Raw genomic sequence first — 13,328 nt, 5'->3', positions numbered from 1 at the left:
TAAGGCACACCAGAAAAGACAGTGGCACAATGCTGAAAAGAGAGCAATTGCTTCCCTTCTACCCAGAATGCACCTTCACAAGGTACTTTGGAAGAAAGTCTTAAAAAGCAGCATTCCCAATACAAACCACACACTATATAATAAAAAGAAATCTGAAAATTAACACGGGACTTCACACTGGTAAGTACATCAATTTTCTATTCCCAAACTTCTGCTGGGAACCAAAATCAGACAAAACCAGTGTGTACATCAATACATGCCAACTAATTCTGCAACTCCAACATCTTTTCGGGTCATAAAATGGCAAGATCATACTTTGTTAGGATGCAATTTAAAAACATTAAGGCCTCCAAGAGCCAAACACAGCTGACAAATGTTATCTCATAAAGGAATGTCCAAAATAAAGCGATGAGAAGAAAAAAAATATAAAATATAACAATTTTCTCCTTGTTTCCTTATTGGTGGTTTACTTCTGATAAAGCAGAGCTCATAGTAGATTGTGATTGCACAAACTTTCTTATGCCGATCATACACAGAGCACTATCGTGCCAATTTTACCCACCTTTCAATCACAAAAATGATAGAAGAGGTCTAGGTACCTCACCAATAACAGTTTAATAGAAACTGCGGGAAGCTGGTTTCCCTGAACTGTGTGGCTGTTTTTACAGGGGCTAACGCTGCCAAAAAACTACTGCGAGTATGGCCAGAACTAAAACGAGTGTCTTTGGGTGCAAAGCACTGCTGGGCAATTTGTGTATTAGCATTAACTTTTCTACATACAGGATAAGTTATCTGGGAGGTATAAACAACTTTTATTCCTCCAAGATCACTTGTATCTGCATTTAGAGAATTCACCTTTAAGGCTAATTTCACACTTGTGCGACTTGAGAGCAGACTTGTGGGGCCCAAAGTTACAGGACATGTGAAATGTCATGTATCTCTATGAGAGCCGTTCCAATTCACACTACTGAAGTCGCTGCAACTTCAGAAAAGGTTTCTGGACTACTTTGATCCGACTAAAGCCCTGTACACACGATCTGACCTTTGTCCGACCAAATTCAAATCGGAACTCCGACGGAATTCTATCGGAGGAAAAGAGAACATGTTCTCTATGTAAACTCCAACGGAATTCCTCGGAATATCCGATGAGCATACACACGGTCGGAATTTCCAATGGAAAAAGTCTGTCTGACTTTTTCCATCGGAAATACCGATCGTGTGTACAAGGCCTTAGACGCGACTTAAACAACAGAGAGTGTAAAAGTCTTATCAAAGGTTGCACTAAAAATCAGGCAACTTTAGAGGCGGCTAGTGTGAAAGGAGCTAAAAGCAGGTTTGGGCATATTGGTCACGTTTACATGCATTCAGGTACATTAAACTCTGCAAAACCAACACAGTCCAGGAATGCAATTTTTTCCCCGATTTAGTAAACATTTTTAAATGTTGAGCTTGTAAATGTTCCGGAGCATCTAGTGTACAAATTTACATAGAAGAACATAGGATACATTCAAATGTTTTTAGGAATGTACACTTTGCAGATGGGAGTGGTCTTTTTTTTTTTTTAACACTAGTTTGCATGAGACCTTAATCTCACAAAACATAAAGAGAAAATAGGAAACATTTGTACAATCTTTTCAAGCTGCTTTTGAAGCAGCTTAACAGCAGAGCAGATACGATACAGAATGCTGCAGTTGCATAAGGGAATAACAGACAATTCCCTTATAAGAAGTCTTATTTTACCACTCCTAAAAGGAATCCAAAATCCTAGCGCCAATGCATCCCAGAGTTTCCTGCACAATAATGTAAGTGCCATGATTATTGCTAAAGTGGATTTTGGCATCTATTTGAGACAAGGCAATGAAATGGTGGCTATTATGACCGTGCGATCAAAAAAAAAAAATTAAAAAATAAAAATCAATCTCTCTCCAGGGATGTATAAGGCTCAAAGCCTTGTACATCCCTGGCAAAGATTATATCCAATTAATTTAAGGAACACAATTGAGGTTCCCAAGCAGAATCTAAAACATGATCTAAAAAAAATCCTTAAAATTCATAAAATGCTGGGCAGGCAATGTGCACAATTGGGAGATGGCTCAAACAACAGTAGACCCTCCCTCTGTGTACAAAGTGTTCCTAAATACTAACATACACGATTCCTCGTATTAAAAATGAATATTAAGAGCAGATAATACTTGGCTTTAAAATCCTCAGAGACGTTTGAACCACTGTGTGTAACCCTTCCATTTTACCAGGGAGGGAACAGAAATTCAGTATTAATGCAAATGCCTTTATATATCCGCATGTCTAAACCCCTATAATTCCAATGCATGGGCTAAACACAAAGAAGCCTTGCTTTGAGGGCAACCTTTTTTAAGACTGGGTCAATGCTGCTATAATACATTTTGCCTACATTGCACAAGAAAAACAGGTAGAATGTAACTGTCTGCTATGGGCAATAGTTTGACATTCCTTTGCACCACATTTCAGAGATGTCTCCCAACCCCCAACAATATGTTTCAGCTGAACGCCAGCTACACTATATGTGAGTTTCATCACCATATTCTGTACATCACAAATCACAATACTGGGAAATCAACATGGAGGACTGAATCCATCAGCATATCTGAATTTAGTCCATCACATGCACTGGTGCTCATATAAGTCATTATACCCTGTTTAACCAATCTGAAGATTGTATTTCATACAAGCTATGTTCTCTAATGATTGTAAAATAGTGTATTCTGATGTGGTTGCAGCCTACTCTGAACACTTTCTTTTATCCAGTAGGAAATACATTAGATTCTCTTAAATATCTGTAATTCTACAATTTACTCTCATTGATCTTTTATATCATATGCACGTGCCTTCCTGGTTCCTACTCATATAATAAAAATGCATTTGCTTTTAACGGTTCTTGTTGGTTATAAATGAAAAGTACCTACAACTACAATAAAAGCACTGTGTTTAACTCTTCTCTAACACAAAGACAGTACAAAGTAACAAAGCCCACAAACCACTAAAGAATAAAAATAAACCCGAAATGCATATGTTGTAGGGCTAATCTTGATAAAAGATATCTAAAAGCCATTTAAACTCTGGTTAACATCTGAGAGCCAACGTTCACACATGTACACTGTTCATACATGCCCAACGCTGTAGTAAAGAGAACTTGTAACTGTGTGGGCTCTTATGTATACTACCAAGTGCAGGTCACAACTTGTGTGTAACTTCCTGCACTACTTAAGGGTAGACTGTAATAGACAAGGGGTGGAAAACAAAGCCCCCTTTGGTACACTATACATCTGTAATAAGCTTAATAAAATAAATAGTTTTACAAATCTATCGTGCACGATAATCAGGAATTTGAATTCCACCGTAGAACGATGGGAAAAAAAAAAAACATTCATAATGCTACTTAAAAAAAAAAAAATTAAATACGTTTCTTTAAGTTTAAATAAAAAGTGAAGCTTGAGTAAGATGATCGGCAAAGCGTTGTCATGGATATGGCTGAAACCAAGATGTGCAGAGCAATTTGTCCTCCGTGCCAGCCAATTGATATATCATGGCAGTCTTCCTTCTCAACAGGACACAGTGTTGTCAAAAAAAATTAGAGGCAGCAAAAACAAACAAAAAAAAGTTTGGGGTCCCATTTCCTCAGGTCTTTAATGTTTTAACTTGGCGTCTAAACGCAACCAATGCAGGCCTTGACGGGTGTAGCGTACCAGTTCTATCATAGTGCTTGCGTTAAAGACCAAGGGGCCCGATACTTTGTCCAATTCCGTAAAAAACTCTGGTGGGAAAAAAATTAAAAAAAATTGTAAATGCAATATAAAGTACATTTCAATTACAAAGTTTTTCTCAAGTTTATCTTGACCTGTGAGCCAACAGTCTTATAACAACAGAGCAATGCCAAAATATGTTCTGAAATGCAAAAAAACCATATCAACCAAATAAAATATTGTACTGCTCTGACTTCAGTAGTGTGAAATCTGTTTTGTTATAGGTAGTGTTTGCTACACTTAGATTTATGTTCCTTGAACAGTTTACTGCACTTTCCCTTCCCACTTCAGCACAGAACTAAAGTTCATCACTGCAAGCACATGATCTACTGTCATAATGTAGAGACATGACCATTAGCAAGTCAAAATGCAGCATAGCTTATTATTAACCACATAGACACACAGCAGGGAGATTATCTACGGTCATGCAAATCTGGATTTCTAAGTAATATGGAAATTATGGATAAAGACGGATTTACCTTCAATACATGCGATACATGCTTACAAAAGAATCTTAAATTAAAACCTACCACTTTGCTCTTTACAGAGCTGTTCAGCCTGGTCCCAAATCTCAGTGGCATAAAGGAAGTTGGACGTGACTTGAACGTAGCTTGCTGCCATCTGATGTATCCTTTGTGGAATAGTTACAGATGACGTACCACCTGAGGAACTGGACACACTGGAGGGATAGCTATTGGAGTTGCCAGGAGACAGCTTTGGGGACACTGGTGAAGGCATACTGACAGACTTGCTGGAAAAAAAAAAATTACAAAAGTTATCTCAATGTTAGAGTTGTAAATGCAGAATTTTTTTATTTTCATGCATTCTATGCATTAGGATAAAACCTTCAGTGTGTAGCAGCCTCCCCAACACCCCCTAATTACTTACCCGAGCCCCATCTCTCTCCAGCAATGTCCACGAGTATCCGGACTCTCATCCTGATTGGCTAAGACAGCAGCTGCGCCATTGGCTTCCGCAGTCAGCCAAGCATGGAAGAGGGGGGTGGCAAAAAACAAAAGAACAAAAGCTGGACAGCCGCACTCCAAAATCTTCTTTAAAAGAGATGTCTTTATTTTCAACTGTGCATACAGTCACTGCAAGCCCACAAAAATCAGTATGGCCAACGTTTCGCACTGGCGTCAGTGCTTAGTCATGGCTCAGTCAGCCAAGCATGGAAGAGGGGGGTGGGCTTCGTGTCTGAATAGGTGCCCTCAAAGCAAGCTGCTGGCTGTGGGGGCACTCAACAGGAGGGAGGGGCCAGGAGCAGCGAAGAGGGACCCGAGAAGAGGAATATCAGGGCTGCAAACATGTTTTATGACATTTTTTTTTTTTTTCAATAAAAGTAACGACTTTACAATCACGTTAAGCTGGACAAACGCTCAAATTTCATTTGACTCTTGCGGATTCAGCCAAAACTTGAGCTGTGGCTCTCCCTGCCAGCTCTACCATTTATGTTTTTTAATTGTCAGCCAAACAGTAAGGCTGCATTTATAAATCGCAGGCAGATTTGCCACGGATCTGCCCGGCGATTTGACATAGCTGAGGTGTGAATGACAATGCGGGACTCGCATTCGAGATGCTATGCATTTGAATGCCACCTCATATCGCGGTGCGTGTCTGCCAAGATGTTCACGTGATAAAACGTGCTGCAATCACGGCAACCCACATAGCGAGACGCATATGTGTTTCCGCGATTTCAGCACGATTTATCGCGTGACAATCGTAGCAGACCCGCAACGCTATTTGAGGTGTCATTCATGAGAGTCCTGTGTTTCGTCGTTCACACCATGGCGCTGTCAAATCGCGGCCAGATCCAATGCAAATCTGCCCGCGATTCAAAAACGCTGTGGTGTGAATGCAGGCTCAGTACATCCAATCAAGTGCAGTCACTATTTGGGTGTTAAGCGGCCACAGGTCCCACTGGCTGTGGAATACAGTAGCATGGGTGGAGTAACCTTTTCAATCGCTTGCACTCAGCTTGTCAGCTGAAAATTTTTTTTAAATCCTTGGGCCTGTAGCTTTAGGCATCAGTTTGTTGCACTTAATGTAAAGAAATACATTTTTTGCTATGAACTTGAAGGGTTTGTAAAAAAGTATTTTTTTTTTTTTTTTTTAATGTATCATCTACTCTGTGCGATGGAAATCACACAGAGCTGACGGGAACCTCCTGTTTTCGGGTTGCCCGCTGGCGCTCCTGACCCCTCCTCTCTGTCCAGTGCCCATGGGGGCACTTGTGCATGCTCCTCTTCTGCGTCCATTGACACAAAGGGACTCGGCCCCGTCCCATCGTTCCTGGCTTTGATTGACAGTGCCGACTCCCCGTGCCCCAGCAAAGCCAGCGAGACCCCGGAAGTGAGGGGAGAAACGATCTGTGGACATGCACAGCGCTAGATCGAAAGGAGGGCTGAGGGGGCGATGTTGACACCTAAACATTTTTTACCTTAAAGCAGAGTTCCACTCAAAAATGGAACTTCTGCTTTTACGGGCCCCCCCCCCTCCAGTCTCACATTTGGCACCTTTCAGGAGGGAGCAATCCAATATTCAGGGGGGCAATCCAATCCAGATTCTGCAGCGATCTATCCCATGTCTGGCCCCTTCTGGGAGACACACAGTTCCCAGAAGACAGCAGGGACCAGTGAAGACAAGCTGCTCGACTCACGCATGCGCAGTAGGGAACCAGTCTGTGAAGCCACAAGGCTTCACTTCCAGATTCCTTTACGGAAGATGCCGACGCCTGCACCCGGTAACCGAGGGACAGATCGGCTTTAAGTGAGGAAATCGCAGGTGCCCTGGATAGACAAGTGTCCCAATATTAAGTCAGAAGCTGCAGTACTTGTAGCTGCTGACTTAATTTTTTTTTTTCTGCGGAACTCCGCTTTAATGCAAGGAATGCATTAAGGCAAATTTAAACTTTAAAACCCCTTTAATTTTGAAAGTGTTCTGTGGCATTTTTCCAAAATTACAAAAAAACTGATATGATACACATGTAGATTTATTTTACCTGTTAAAGAAAAAAAAACTCCAGCCTCCCCCTTAGAACAAAACTGGTAAAATAGATCATTGTGCCAACATTCAAACTTACCTTCCCAAACCAGGTGATGGGGCTTGTGAATTACTGTAAGAGTTCTGTAAACAGAAAAAAGAACAAGAGTATTAACCTAATGAGGGTATGGGCATTTGACGTATTCATAAAGCATGCACAATAAATATTGTGGTACAGCAAGTTAGACACGGCATAGACTAATCACTCCTCATAAAAAAAAAAAAAAATGTAGCTGTAAATAGACTTTTTTTTACGCACTATAAAATCCTTTTTTTGGAGTTCATTGAGGAAGCCATATACTTTTGGATTATACCACCTACAGGAGGAATGGACATAAAAACTGTAGGCCAGCCCAGGATACCTCCTCCTACCACCAGCAAGCTTTCTAAAGACTGGGGCATCAAGGTTCAACATACCTGTTCCCACATATCAAAGAGAGAAAGGGTCTGGTATGGATCTTGGGGGTACCGCTACACCATTTTTTTTGGTGTGGGTTCCCCTTAAGATCCATACCAGACCAAAGGGTCTGGTATCCTCTTAGTGGGGAACCTCACACAAATTTTCGTGGGGTTTCCCTCTCAAGATTCTCAGCACACAAGTCGCACCGCAAGTTGGATCCTCTTGATCCGACGTCTGGTGCGACCTCTATTCAAATCAATGCGCTCCCATGGGGAAACACCGATTTTGAAAAGTGACAAAAATGCTAGACGAAGCTTAACACAGCGTTAAGCCTCGTTAAATTTCGTTTAACACCCTTTGTCGGCGTCTGACGTTTTTACAGCTGTAGCGCTGGAGCCTCGGAACGCACTTGTCCTGTTTTTTTTTGCAGCTTAAAAACGACTATCCCATTTACAGCTCAAAAACGCCATGGTGGGGGTAAGAGGCCATAGGCTAACATGGAGAAGTGTTTTTAAGCTGCAAAAAACAGTCATAAAAGCAGCTGTAAAAACGTCCGTGGGCATGAGGCCTAAAAAGTGTATTTTTTTCACTGCGCTTCCACTTCCACTAGAGTTTACTGAAAAAAATGTTTTACTAAAGAGGCTAGCTCTAGGTTTATACTGCTCATCCTGGGCGAGTTGAGAAGTGTATCAGAAGTATCGTATATCAATGGCTCAAATCTGAACTGCATAGAGGTCAGCAAAAAAGTAGCCTTTGCCATCTCTCTACTTTAAGCCTGACACTAAACTGTAATCACAATTGTGTCCAATGAGCAAAGAGTTGACTTAGGAGGCTGAATCAGAAAGTCAGAGAAGTCAACTCTCTTACCATGATATGTGGCAGATGCGTGTGTGAAACAAGATTCACATACTAGAATTGAGAATGTCAGGGTCCTGGACTGTACGAGTAAAAAGCATACTGTAAAAGAAGAGTATTTATAGGTCCTGAAATAAAAAACAACAACATATAAACAATATATATATATATATATATATATATATATATATATATATATATATATATATATATATATATATATATATATATATATATATATATATATACACATATATACACACAGCAGCGCTCCTTATGGAATTTAAATGCTATTATATGACAGTCCAAAAGTTCATTTGAAAAGCCTATGGTAGAAAGAATAGTCCCAAACAAGATGTTCCGTGAGAAGACTTAGAAGAAATCTCCAATAGAGACGATCCAGTGATATCCTTAAAACCACCACCACTCGTGCAATGAGCAAGTAAAACTCTTACCAGACACCGCTGGGTAATAAGCGTTGTATCGTAACTAAATCACAGCAGGGGTAAAATCCAATCCAATCCTCATTCGATATCCTCTCTTGGTGAAGGTCCTCCTCCTGACCAAAGTCCCTGGCTCCAAGTAATGGTTCTCCTTGGATATGACAGCAGTCCAGAAGCCGGTTCCTGTAGCACTTGGCAGAGTTTTACTTGCTAATTGCACGAGTGGTGGTGGTTTTAAGGATATCAATGGATCGTCTCTATTGGAGATTTCTTCTAAGTCTTCTCACGGAACATCTTGTTTGGGACTATTCTTTCTACCATAGGCTTTTCAAATTAACTTTTGGACTGTCATATAATAGCATTTAAATTCCATAAGGAGCGCTGCTGTATATATATATTGTTTATATGTTGTTTTTTATTTCATGTTCATCTGTCTATGTGACAGAGATTAAGTGGCAGCTCCAGTTTTCATTAGCTTGATTGCGAGGGAGGTGCATTATAGATCTGCATATTACTTCTCGCATGGTTTGGTTATATTTGTGTATTTTTTTATCGGTTTTCATAAGCGCCGAGAGCTTGGGGAAGGGCTGAGAGCTTTGGTTTACATATTTATTGGTCCCGGGTTATAGGTTACTACCTTCATGTGATTGGACACAGGGAGTCTCTTAAGGACATGCCCCCTAGGTGTCTCCCCCCTATAACCCTACTGAACTCTATGAGTCCTGAGTTTTGTAGAAAGCAAAGCAGCGTAACTAAGGAATTAAAGGTAGAGTGTTCTGTCCTGTAGTATACTCCAATATATGGAACTTAAGGCAAGCTAGTCTAAACTCCTTTATCTTAACCGTACAGTACAGGACACAGGCAACGTATTCAGAGTTTCTGGGGGTACCCAATCACTGAATGGAGGAGGGGAAATGACTAGGCAAACATGAACTTGGAAGAAGCATGTCTTTTTCTTAGGAGGCAGACTCTGATGGCTGACTACATCAAGGTAGTGAAGAACAATTTTCTTCAGGCAATATGAATCAGGGCACAGAGGGAAGGACTATCTTCTTTGATGTGAAAGATGGATACCACCTTAGGAAGAAAAGATAGCCTTGGCATCAGACTACTGTGTCTGTGAAAAAAAGGGAATGGTTTTCTTGCAAGAGAAAGCCACTAGCTTAGTCACATGTTTGACAAACAGAATATCAAGCAAAAAGGACACTGCAGGAGAGATAATCTAAGGATTTCCCCAATGGGTTCAAAATGGGGCTTGTGCAGGGCAGATATAACAAGGAAGCACAGGGTGCTGCAAGGTGGGCTTCATTTGATATATACCTTGAAAGAAAGAGGGGGAGGGAGGCCAGGTTTTTTTGAAAAAAAGGACACAATTGAAACTTGTCCTTTCAGAGTGCTTAATGTCAAAGTCCTGATTACAGGAAGAACGTGAGGCACAGTGTCATCTCTGGAACTGAAGTGCCTGTGTTCACACCAGGCAAAGAAGGATTTCCAGATATGATGGTGGATATTTCTAAAAGTGAATTTTCTAGATCTTTTAAGACCTGGGCTTCAATAGCCATGCAATTAATACCAGTGACTGAGAACCAGGATGGAATAGAGGGCCCTGATACAGCAAGTCTGGCTGTTTGGTGCAATGAGAATCACCAATTTCTGTCTAAACAGACCAGGAAAATAAAGCATCCAGTGCTAGTGCTAGGGGATCCTTGGCCCTGACCAGAGAGGCAACTTGTTGAATGTGGGAGGCAAGATATGCACTATCCATGGTACCCATTTCTGACATCAAGTTGAAGACATCGGGGTGAAGGGTCCATTCCCCTTGGTCCAGCAGGTAATCCACTCCTGGGATGTGGAAATCAGATTTCTGGTGTGCGTTTCTCCATGGCATGGTCTGATTGCATCCCGATGTAGTGTCCCTGCAGAAGGGGGGTCCAGTGCTCTAGATTCATCCTTATTGCTACGAGATCCAGGATATTGAAGGGGGGGCTTAGCTTCCACCGATGGATTGGCACACCCCTCCCCACTGAAAGACTGCCATCTATCGTTATCGCTTGTCCATGACATGGAAGAAAGAACCTTCCCCATTGAGACTGGGCTGGAGATGCAGATCTAGGAAATTCCTTGCTTGGCTAGAAAGGACCATGGGTAGGGCAAAAGAAGCAGCCGATTGTTACATGACTATAAGATGTTTTGGAGAGGTCTCAAATTTAATTGGGCAATTGGAACAGCCTCGAAAGGAGGCCACCATGAAGCCTAAAACTCTCTATCAAGGATCAAACAAAGGCACGTCTTTTTGATCTCTAGCCCTGAGCACGAATTCTGAGAGACTGCAGTTGAAAGGAAGACTTTTGCTTGGGATGTGTCTAGAATTAGGCCCAAGTATTCTAAGGGAAGCTGATCACCCAATCAAAAGCCTGAAGCATCTTTATTCTTCTGTGGATGTTTTCAGATTGTTGGAAGGGAGATGGGTTCTTCAGGAGAAGGATGTCTAGATAACTTTGAGTCCAAAGTTTTTATTGTTCCAAGTGTTACAACAAGCAGGGCAAAAGACAGCCAATGAGTTTTGGGGCCACATATTTCCCCTTCATGAGGACCAGAGGGCCACCTTCATCAATCCCTTGCCACTTCTACTGTAAACACCAACAAAAACTCTTGTTATTAACATCTTTGGCCTGCAGATCAGCTTGGGAGTACTTTTGAGTCTACTTACCATTCTGCCATTTTACCCTGGTGTAAGGAGATTGTGTGTGGGCCCTGCTTGTTGTAACCAGTTGAGCAATAAAGACTTTGGACTCCTAAAGATGTTTTAAATCCTAGCGTATTTGAGCCATGGACAGCGATAGCAGTAATAAATCTGGTATTTGTCCAAAGCACTGACATACAGTAATTGCAAAAACATCTGCCTTAGCCAGGTAGGATGCTAGCTGCATACCCAAGATAGAGCTAAAATTGGATACCAAGACCATTGTTAAAATCGGGTCCTGCTCCGATGCAAGGGTAGCCTCATCACAATGACATTGAGCGTTGTGTGGGGCTTAAGCAGAGTGAATCCTTACCAAGCTTTTGCAGTAGCTACCAGTTTTTGCCATTTAGGACAATCCCTTGTGGGTTACATACAGAGCAAGGTGCAGAAATAGTGTAAGCGTGTCTGAGGAGTATGCACCAACCTGGATGCAGACCGCCTCGTAGCAAAGTCTTCATAGCAAAAAAGTGGGAGAAAGTGCCCGAGTAACTTACAAAGGTAGAAGTGGCAATAAGCGTGTGACATGTGGATGATGCAATACCTCAGAGGCTGAATTTCAGCACAAAGTTTGAGATGTTTACATTGTAAAATTGAATAAATTGCAAACAGTCCTGTTTGTTTATTACAGTAATGGTAAAAGATTTAGGGTGACCCTGCCTTACCTTTCCACGTTGCTGGTCCCAATATAGGGTCCGAGCTTTGACCATCACAGTGGACATACCCCCTAAGAGGTCTCCAGGGTCTGGCGTTTCATAGAGATGGGCCACAGCCTGACACTTATATAGTCTGTGTGGCCAACTACATGCATTGCACAAATTGTCGAAATAAGCACTCAAGCAGGATCAAATTCCCAAAGCAACATTACAGGCAGTCCTCACAGCGTGGGGTCCAGGGATATTCTCCAGGTTAACACTAATCTAGATGCACTGCTTCTATTGTTGTATTAGAAACTTTGAAAAATTGATTCAAGATTTGATTGAAAGATCCAAAGAGAAAATAAAATGGGTAAGCTAAAAGCGATTTCTCCAGAAGGACAGTAGCAAATTCGAGAGGATTCATGGAGTGGGGTAGGGTTATATGAGGAATGGCCAGGAGACGAGTGCCTAAAAATTAGCCAGTATCCAATCACCTGAAGGTACCAGCCTACAAAACCCATGGTTTATTAATAAATACTCAGTTCATGTCCTGTGTACAAGCACATGTATTGCGCATACATGTAAAGCACATGTATTGTGTTGTAAACCAGGGGTCCCCAACTCCCAGGCCATGGACCAGTGCTGGTCCATGGCCTGCTGGGCTCCCTGTTGTGCAGTGGGAAGTGCAAACCAGCACAACCTGCACTGCTATGCTCTGACCACCAGAGGGCGCCCACACTATTTCACTTCCCTCTGTGGTCACGAAGAAAGAAAATGGGGCGGGAGGAGAGCCGGCCAGTGACAGGATCTCATAGCACTGGTGAGACCCAAGCTGCACCCCCCAACTTGCTCCACCTCCAAGTTGACATGCTGCAACCACCACAGCCCCCCCAGTTGACAAACTACGACCAACCACTACAACTAGTCCATTCAACCAGTACTTAAATTCTACTAAAAAATATTCACTTACTTTCAGGTGCTCAGTTAATGTTTTGGAATACTTCAATGCACTCTCCTTCTTCAGTTTAAACAACCTCAAGTACAGAAGAGACTGACACCTGAGACTGTAGGGACATACAGAAAAAAAAAAAATGTAAACGGTGTTACAGACTACCGAAAACAGGACAATTGTATTTATTGGTCACTGAGGAAAACAACTTGTGTTCTTTATACCAAGTTAGAGTGGAGGGGGGGGGAGAATTATACAGCAACCTCACCCAATGACTGGTAAGCTGCAAAATTATATATTTGTTGTTGTTGGGTTAACATACATTCTGTGTTTCATATCAACTCTGCTTTCATGGTTATAGGAGTCACAGCAATGTATAACAGAAAGAGTTAGTATGCAAACACTAAATTGGGCCAAACAATAACATGTATTCTGACGATATCTCAGCTTTGTACCTTATTTTTATTATCTCTAATATTAAA

The 13,328-nt window shown here is 41.6% G+C and overlaps 1 protein-coding gene across 2 annotated transcripts in view; it reads right to left on the bottom strand.

Annotated features, from left to right (window-relative positions):
• Positions 1 to 1,550: 1,550 nt before the first annotated feature.
• AFF4 (AF4/FMR2 family member 4) overlaps positions 1,551 to 13,328 on the bottom strand; it is a 139,155-nt gene continuing 127,377 nt past the window's right edge. For both annotated transcript variants that reach the window (XM_040344622.1, XM_040344623.1), the window contains 4 exons: positions 12,868 to 12,961; positions 6,862 to 6,905; positions 4,310 to 4,530; positions 1,551 to 3,790 (listed from right to left, as the gene is read on the bottom strand). In XM_040344622.1, the coding sequence (XP_040200556.1) occupies positions 3,663 to 3,790; positions 4,310 to 4,530; positions 6,862 to 6,905; positions 12,868 to 12,961 (487 nt within the window). In that variant the 3' untranslated portion in view covers positions 1,551 to 3,662. The remainder of the gene's footprint in view (positions 3,791 to 4,309; positions 4,531 to 6,861; positions 6,906 to 12,867; positions 12,962 to 13,328) is intronic.

This window comes from Rana temporaria, chromosome 3 (assembly GCF_905171775.1).
Source record: "Rana temporaria chromosome 3, aRanTem1.1, whole genome shotgun sequence".
Classification (NCBI taxonomy): domain Eukaryota; kingdom Metazoa; phylum Chordata; class Amphibia; order Anura; family Ranidae; genus Rana; species Rana temporaria.
Note: the sequence above shows the minus strand (reverse complement) of the source record. Positions and strands in the feature narration are given on the sequence as shown.